Source organism: Monodon monoceros, unplaced genomic scaffold (genome assembly GCF_005190385.1).
Source record: "Monodon monoceros isolate NGI ecotype Baffin Bay Population unplaced genomic scaffold, NGI_Narwhal_1 Super_Scaffold_3, whole genome shotgun sequence".
NCBI classification, from domain to species: Eukaryota; Metazoa; Chordata; class Mammalia; order Artiodactyla; family Monodontidae; genus Monodon; species Monodon monoceros.
Genome location: NW_021703780.1, coordinates 70,496,864 through 70,506,126, shown reverse-complemented (window position 1 = coordinate 70,506,126; position 9,263 = coordinate 70,496,864). Strand labels below are relative to the sequence as shown.

The following is a 9,263-nucleotide window of genomic DNA, read 5'->3' as shown; positions in this document are numbered from 1 at the left end:
CATATGGTAGTTCTATTTGTAGTTTTTTAAGGAACCTCCATACTGTTCTCCATAGTGGCAAGCAGCCTGCTTTCTGACCAAGTCTTTGACCATGGACACCCCTGGTTGGAATCCTATGCAGATGGCCCAAATCTGCTAATGTTGGAGTAGCACATCACACACAAGGGAGGTTCTGAAAGTGGAAATTGCATGGAGTCAAAAATATCCTTGAAAATCCTTTAAATGCCTCAGGGACCACATACATGGCTTGTGTATACCCAAAATTGCAGGTTTCAGTTTACAGGCCTTATTGTATGAAAAATATATGTCTTTAAACATCAGAATCTTATTCACCGTGGTGAGACATTCAAGCTATGAGAGGCTTGGAAGCATCAGACCACCCAAAGGAACTCCAGATTCCCATCTTCCCTTTTGCACTCATTTGGGGCTTATGCTTTTTTTTTTTTTCCCCCAGCACAATTTAAGTTGTTATTGGCCATTAGCAATCTCTCTCTCCTCTTCCTCTTCCTCTCTCTCTGCCTAGCATACATACTGGGAAAGACATAAGTTTGCTGCACATATGTTGTGCCATGTATATTGACTGATTTTTATGGTTCCGTCTTTTGAAGAGGGGCAAAAAAATGTTTAAGAGCAAGTGGATATGGCAGCCTTTTCATCAACCGATATGACTCTTCTTTGCTCTACGATATTTGTACTTGAGGTTAAAGTTCCCTCTCTTCCGTAGGGTTTATTTATTACTACACTGGACTTACATATGCCAGACTTCGTGCTTGGTCCGGAGAATCCTGCAGTGAGTAGCCTAGTCCCAGGGCTGGCATAGTTTACCAGGGTCACTCTCTTCTTCACCAAGTGCTGGATGTACACTTCCCAACTGGAGGTCAAGGCCGAGTGAGCTCCAGCAGGGATCAAAGCCCATCCATGAAGGGACTGTTACTGGCCAGAGCCGCCTAATTGGGGTGGTGGGCCTGTGGGGGCCCGAGGAGCAGGCGGAGGCAGGGAATGAGGGGCAAGCTCCAGGTGCTTCAGCTCAAATCCTCGGCAGCCGGAGGAGCCCTGTGTGAGGCCTTCGGTGGCAAAGTTAATCAGGGGCTGCTTTGGTTGGTTGCCCTTGGAGGTGGGATTCCCCTCACTCCCCACCGCAAGCTTGGCCAGACTTGCAGTGAGCACCTGTGTAAGCTCTGCATCAGCACAGTTCAGGCTAAAAGGACAAAGTTGTGTTCAGGAATACAGGTAGGAAAAAAACAAGTGGTCCTGAGCCACTCTTTCCCACCCCAAACCTCTTTTTCAACTACTTCCTTCCCACTGCTTTAGGGTGTATATTTGAGGAAAAAAATTCAGGTGCTGTCTTCAGTGTCAGCTGGAACTCACTCATTCAGGAGCTTCCTTTACATGGTTGACAAGAGTGAGGCTGGCAGAACTGGACCAGATTCTCTCTGCTTCTGGAGGCAGTTTGTCCACACTAGCTGGGCAGGAAAGCCGGCGAATTTAGTGCCAGCGTGTGGGTTTTCATCCTCAAGGCAGGGATGAAAGGGCTGTATATCATGAGGTTTCCTGCCTGGAAAGTAGGAACTGCTGGATTCTGGCCTCGGCTGGAGCAGAGAACACTGAAACAGAGACTAGATATTTCCATTCCCACTACCTCCTGCATACCTAAGAAGTCAGAAGGAAAGACATCATCTCCCTAGACCCCCACCTGCTGTGGCCATGACTTTGACAGGAGGAGGAAAAAATTCAACACTGCAGTCTACAAAATAACTTTTGAGATAATGCTCATTTTAATATTTTAAAAATTAATTTCTAATTTCCCAACACATGGATATGTTTTTCATGTAAAATATTTAAGAACATATCAGCTATAATATGAAGGCTCCTTTGTCCACTACTTTTAATTCCCTTGGAACTGATTGCCTCCTTTCAGCCCTGCAAAAACTTGCTGTGGATCCTTCCAGATGGTTTTCAATGGTATTTACCTACATTTCTCTATAGAAAATATAGAGAAATTTGTAGATGTGGGTTTTTTCTTAACACAAATGGGAAAATATATGGTATTCTTTTTTTTAAATATTTATTTATTTATTTATGGCTGCATTGGGTTTTCGTTGCTGCACGCAGACTTTTCTCTAGTTGCGGCGAGCGGGGGCTACTCTTCGTTGCGGTGCGCAGGCTTCTCATTGCGGTGGCTTCTCTTGTGTGGAGCATGGGCCGCAGGTGCACAGGCTTCCATAGTTGTGGCACGCGGGCTCAGTAGTTGTGGCTCACGGGCTCTAGAGTGCAGGCTCAGTAGTTGTGGTGCACGGGCTTAGTTGCTCCGCGGCATGTGGGATCTTCCCGGACCAGGACTCGAACCCATGTCTCCTGCATTGGCAGGCGGATTCTTAACCACTGCACCACCAGGGAAGCCCTATGGTATCCATTTGTAGATGTGATTTTTTTCTTTAACACAAATGGTATTATACTGTGCTTACTCTGCAATTATTTTTTAACTGAACCTAATACATTTGAGATCTTTCCATGCCACACCCACAGACCCATCTTCTTTTTGACTGCAGCTGCGTGGTGTTCCATAGTGATAAGAATTTACCTAAGCACTCCCCGTTGGTGGATATTACAGTTGTTTCCAATTTGGGTTTGTTTTTTACTGTTCCAGACAGGGCTGCGGGGAATGATCTTATAATTGCCTATTGGGCATTTGCAATGTGTTTCTGCAGTAAGGCGTGGTAGTGCCGGCTCATCACTGCACAGCTTTATCTCGACAACCCCTGTGAGATTCCTCTTCTAAGTGGCAGGCAGCCTCTTACCAGCCTCTTCATACTTAAAAATGGGCGCAGAAGCGCTTCCCTGGTGGCGCAGTTGTTGAGAGTCCGCCTGCCGATGCCGGGGACGCGGGTTCGTGCCCCGGCCCGGGAGGATCCCACATGCCGCGTGAGCGGCTGGGCCCGTGAGCCATGGTTTAAAAAAAAAATGTATGGGGAGAGACTGGCTAGGAATAAGGCAAGACGGAATACTGCTTCTTCATGTGGGTTTTTAAAACTCTTACTTTCCCGCAAGGCCGCTTGCCTCCGCCCGGCTTCGCCCTAACCTCCGTTCTACCCGCCGCCTCTTCCACCCCAAGTGTGCCGCTGAGCCCAACTGGAGCTGCCACTGGGCTGGGTGGCCCCGAGCCGAGGGCCCGCGGCAGGAAGGGTCCAGCCGCCGTATACCGCCGCGGCTCGGGAGGGGGCTTCAGCGAGGCGGCACCTGGGAGCTCCCTGGAGCTCCCTGCAGGGCCCCGCCCACTCCCCCAGCCTAGACGGGCGGGCTCGGTCTAAGCCCCGCCCCCTTTTAGCCGGAGCGTCGGAGTCAGGCCGAGCTAGGCTAGAAGCCGGCTGTCAGTCTCCGTGTAGCCGCTGCAGCCGCCCGGCACCGTGGAGCTGGGACCCCCTTTCGCCTGGGAGTTTTGTGGTCGCCTCGGGTCAGCGGTGACATCCCAACGGGCAGGCCCGGCAGCTGCCATGGTAGCCAAGGATTACCCCTTCTACCTCACGGTCAAGAGAGCGAACTGCAGCTTGGAAGTACCCCCGGCCAGCAGTCCAGCCAAGGACTCCGAGGTAGGGCCTCCACCTGGACCTTTCCGGGTCCGTCTTTCTCTCCGTCTCTTACTCTCTCTGCTCCCTCCCTGTGTCACTGTCTCTCTGTTTCCATCTCTCACTCTGTGCATTCCTCTTCCTCTCTCTCCATCTCTCATACACTCTTTCTGTCTCTCTGTCTCCCTGTCTCCATCTCTAACTCTGTCTCTGTCTCTCTGCCTCCCTTCCACCCCCTCTATGGATCAAGAGAGCGCCACCTCCTCTGTCCCCATCTCTCTTCCTCCCAGCCTGAGGGCAGCAGCCTCTTTGCCCCTGCCTCTCTTTTGCGTCCTGCAGGGCTCTCAGACTGTCGATCCACTCCGAAGAGGGACTTACTGCATCAATGGGCTTGGTCGTCAGGGAAAAGCTACCCTTTTTTTTTTTAAAATAAATTTATTTATTTTATTTTTGGCTGCATTGGGTCTTTGTTGCTGCGAGTGGTCTTTCTGTAGTTGAGGCGAGCAGGGACTGCTCTTCCTTCCGGTGTGCAGGCTTCTCATTGCAGCGGCTTCTCTTGTTGGGGAGCTCAGGCTCTAGGCGCGCGGGCCTCAGTAGTTGTGGCACGCGGGTTCGGGAGTTGTGGATCGCAGACTCCAGAGCGCAGGCTCAGTAGTTGTGGTGCACAGGCTTAGCTGCTTCGAAGCATGTGGGATCTTCCTGGACCAGGGCTCAAATCCCTATCCCCTGCATTGGCAGGAGGATTCTTAACCACTGCGCCACCACGGAAGTCCAGGGAAAAGTTACCCTTTAAGCACAGGTTTCCTCTTGCAGAGGTTGACCAGGCAGGGGGACATTCTTGTGGACCCCTCAGGACATCTCATCTGTCAGGCTTGGACTTGCAGCTGTTTGGCAGCAAAGACGGGTCACAGCACCTCTGCTTGTCATCTGTGGCCAGTGGGTGTCATTCAGTTGGGTGTCTGGGAGCTGAATGAGTAATATGAGTGTCTCCCACATGGATTCTTAAAATGAATTAAACTCCTCCGGGCAGTGGGAAGCCCTCTTGGAACATTGAAAACATTTTCTGGTAACTTTCCTGTGCCTTGAGAGTAATGTGAGGGAATCCTTCTGGCTTGTGTTTAGTCTGCCTTTTCCTCCTGTGTGTTATATCTCTGGCAAAGAGCTCACTGGCCTTAAAGGTTGGGTTCAGGTGGAGGAGAAAGCGTCCCTCTCTTTCGTTGAGGATCTTGGGGAATACGGTTGCTTTCATCAGACTGCACCTTTGCTGTGGCTAAGCTGTAGTGGAACCCACAGGACCCAGGTCATCATTTCCGCTGGTGTGTATCTGGGAGATCTCCTCTCTCCCCCACCACGACCAAGAAAGTCTGGAGGCAAGTGTGCATCCGGCCTTGTCACAGTACTCTTGGGGGTCCACCCACCTGCCACCCTTGGGTCTGCTCAGCTATGTGCTCTTGGTTCACTGAATTATGTATATTCGGGAGGACAGCATCAAAGATTCATTGCCTCTAACAAGAGCTGCTCCAAGCTGACAGGACTCCAGACAGTCTCAGGTTGTAATCAGCTTTCTGTAAGTTGAGTGCAAACTAACTTCTCACCCCCATCCCCATCCCACACCTCAATTCAGTTGTGTATTTTCACAAAGCGTTTTTGTTCCCAGTGGCTGTGGAAGTGTGATGGCCTTAGTGGTGTTTGGACTCTTATTTAAGTTTTGACAGGACAGTACCTGCATAGAATTCAGGTTGTTCAGGCTTGGAATGGATATATGATTTTTCAGTGGGAACTTCATAATTTAATGAATGTGGGAGCAGTGAAGCTAGTGTCCCCTCAGACTCCTTTTGGAAGGAAACGAAGCATAACCTAGCTTAATGAATAAATTGAATTGGGTCAAAGAAAAGAATACTGAGAATAGCTCTGGACTCTAACTAGTCCCTTCCTGCTGTCACTTAGTCCTGTATTTTTGTGTAGTTTGGCTAAAGGCTTAGGTATAAAACCCATCTGCTTAATCTTTTCTTATTCTTGTTCTTAGAATATAAATATATCTGTATATCACAAGTGTGGTAAGAAAAATGTATCACCAGATGTCAGATATCAATTTTCTTCATGGTAGCTGAATCCAGATTTTAAAACGTGACTTACTTTCCTTTCATGGGGAGGTTCTGGTGTGAGAGTAAGGGTGGGAGAGGAACAGTTTCCAAAATAGTTGGTAAATATTTTTCAGGTATCACTATTTAGGATTTGTTTTCCCTAGCGTTTAAATCAGAGTAGGAATATCTCTTTTGCTCTGTACTCCTCGAATCAGAGGGGTCCAGTCCAGTACATCTCCTAGCTTCATTAATTTGGCATATCGATTCCTGATAATGGCGATAGGCAGAGTTGGAAAAAGAAACAAGTGATTTGGGGGCTCGTTTTCTGTTTCGTTACCAGTTCAAAAGACAGCCAGCCCTTGTAGGCCTCACTTCTCCATCAGCAGTTAACTAAAATCGTATTTTCTACCAGCAGGTGTCGTCAGCATGTGTAAGTGTTTAAAAAACAGCATACACTAGTTGGCCTTTTGAAAAACATGATTATATACTTGTTTATAAGCTAGGCATCGACGGTGAATTCCTATGAGAGTAGTTTTTTAAGATCGTTTTCCTTGCAGGAAGAATGTGGTTATGCTAAAAAGAAGGATTGGCCTATCCAAAGTCCTTTTTGACCTTCAAAGGTAGTTGAAGCAAAGCACCTGTGCCCTTTAACTCATAATGGCTGTTCCTTTAGAATTTGCTGTGAGGAGGACAGTGGGCACAGCACTGCATGGGCAAGTGCCTTCTAGCATTTGTTCCTGTCCCTGCAGCAAGCGTGCAGGGCAAGAGTCGTGGGGAAGGGGCGGGTGTCGCTGATGTGCATTTGATGCCATACACTTGAGCAAAAATGTGCAACAATAAACATTCTTTTGAAAGCACATCATAACAAAATTTCTACTTGGGATTTAAATGATTTGTAAATTTTTAAATCTCAATGACAGTTTTCAGTGATAGAAAAAAATGATATATTTTAATTTTTTATTTTCTTTAAATTATCTTTTAAATATTAAAATTATTCTACATGGATTATGACATTAATACAATAAGGCTCCTTAATGTAGTACTTCTTATGACACAGGCATATGAGTTGGGTGGCAGATGTTTAATTCTGATGCCATAACCAGCTAGATCCTTCTAGCTCTAATCATTAACTACAAAATCTAAGGAGCTTAGTTCATGTTAGTCCATAGCACTAGACTTTCACAGAGAAACATAGTATCATGTGGACATCATTAAGCTTGTTTCTTTTGATTCATTGATGCAGCTTTGCTCAGCTGATCTCTTTTTATATTTATTGGGTGCTTACTACTCATGCCAGGAGGACCTGCTTCTTCTAGGCGTATTATGTGCTCTGAACACCTGATCAAGTCACTCAAAGAAAAGCTGTTAGTGCTAACGAATTACACTGATTCCAAGTTAAAAGTCACTATTTTCCCATGGTGAGGTTTGCTTTTATAAAAAGAAGGCTCAGAGGCTTCCCTGGTGGCGCAGTGGTTAAGAATCCACCTGCCAATGTAGGGGACACGGGTTCAAGCCCTGATCCGGGAAGATCCCACATGCCGCGGAGCAACTAAACCCATGCGTCACAACTACTTGAGCCTGTGCTCTAGAGCCTGCGAGCCACAACTACTGAGTCTGCGTGCCACAACTACTGAAGCCCATGCACCTAGAGCCCGTGCTCCGCAACAAGAGAAGCCACTGCAATGAGAAGCCGGCACTACAACAAAGAGTAGCCCCTGCTCGCCATGACTAGAGAATGCCTGCGCATAGCAACGAACACCCGATGCAGCCAAAAATAAATCTATTAAAAAAAAAAAAAAAGAAGAAGAAGGATCAAATGAGTGTATATGTTGGCTAAGGATGCTGGAGCCTTGTGAGAAGGTTTTAAGAGTTTGGGGTCCATTTAATGAAAACACAAAGTGGTGATTCTTTTATTTCTAAGAATTTCTAAGAATTTTTGGACAATTTGATGGACAGCTTACTTTTGGTTTTAAGATTCACTATCTCAGATGTTGGTCAAGATTAGGCCAGATTTAGTTAGTGGTATTTGTAGTCATTGCCTTTGTCTCTCTTGTATATGTCTCTGACATGTCTTTGTATATGTTCTAACTTTGACTCAGCCAGTAGCCTTATGTGGAAACTTGGAATGACCTAAAAAATGATGGAATTCTTTTTCTAAGTACCACATCTAGTGTCTCACTTGAGAACCCAACAATGTTGTAAGGTTAACATGAAGCATGTATTATTCTCCCCACTTTATGAATAAGGATACTGAGGGAAAGTGACTTGCAGAAGGCCACTAAGAAAATCAGCAGCTGAGCCACGACCCAATGCCAGGTTTCCTGATGGATTTAGTCTAGTGTTTAATACCAGTGTACCTTGTGGCATCTAAGGATGTTTACCTCTGTGAAGAAAAAGGTGGGGGGGTATATGCAAAACAACAGACAGGTAAAATGCTTTTAAGATATTTTCTTTTAAATATGTAATCGTGAGCACTTTATTAACTGAGGAGGTACCTTTCAAGCTTCAGTTCTAAAGGGCAAGGTGAACTCCATGCCCCGCCATAGTTTATGCCCCAGTCAGTCCACACGTGTATTTGAAATATATGCACCTGGAGCATGTTCGTTACATGCCAGCTGGAGAGCTAAAGGGGTCAGCTGGTTTCTAGTAATTTATACATTTCTTGGAATTTGTATCATATAGTGTTGAACTGACCATATATACAATCAACTACATGGAAATAGTTCTGAGGAGTTATTGAAGTTAGAATCTTGGGGTTTCATCAGGTGTTTAAATAGACTCCATGAATCATGTGGCTTCAGATGTTGCTGGATGGGGAGCCACATGGATGGTAGAGGGCTATCACTTGCTGATAGGATCTGAATATCTGGTTCTGAGGCTTGTTCAGTTGGATCAGTATCTTGGGGCTCTTGGTCCTCCAGGATGCACATGAACTAGGAATAGGTTTATTAGAGAAAAGTATGTTGACGTGTACATTTGAGGCTGTTCAGGGCATCAACTCTGGAATGAGACTGCCCAGGTCCCAATGCCATCTCCACTACCTGCTAGTGATATATATAGCCTTGGACAATCTACTGTGCTTTTCTCTAAGCCCCAGTTTCCTCAGTGGTACAATGGGCATGACGGTGGCTCTCCCATAGTGAGATGATTCATGTACAGTGATTAGCACATAGAGTGAGTGCTCAGTAAATATCATCATCACCAAGACCTCTGTGTCTCAAAAAGATTCCTAAAACAATTTTAAGAAATATGATCACCGTCCTAATTCCCTGAATGCCGTTTATGCACATCAGTAAAACAGGGACCTTACTCTAAGTCCCCTAATCATCCTTAGAGTAATCCTTTGAGGTTGGTATAGCTGCCCTTTATTGTAGAAGAAACAGGCTCAGAGCTGGCTAGTGGCCTCTCCAGGATGGCTGAGCCGGTAGATGGAGGAGCCAGTATTCACACCCCAGTCTAACCCTGAAGTCTGTACTTTCCCAACCACATCACGTTGCCCCTAAATGACTAAATCACTGGTCTCCTCACCACATAACACATGAAGGGTGAACCCGCCTGCTGGAGCAAATTGCCTCATGGTCAAAGACCCATTTTTTCCTGAGTGTCTGGATAGGAG

General features: G+C 46.4%; 1 protein-coding gene across 5 annotated transcripts in view; it reads left to right on the top strand.

Annotated features, from left to right (window-relative positions):
- The window catches only part of ARHGEF3 (Rho guanine nucleotide exchange factor 3), a 303,522-nt gene that overhangs the window by 239,948 nt on the left and 54,311 nt on the right, over window positions 1-9,263 (top strand). The window contains exon 1 of one of the 5 annotated variants that reach the window (XM_029243389.1): window positions 3,337-3,587. The exons of the other annotated variants lie outside the window; for them this stretch is intronic. Within the exon in view, the coding sequence (XP_029099222.1) occupies window positions 3,492-3,587 (96 nt within the window). The 5' untranslated portion in view covers window positions 3,337-3,491. Of the gene's footprint in view, window positions 1-3,336; window positions 3,588-9,263 lie in introns of those variants that run through there. 5 annotated transcript variants of the gene reach the window in all.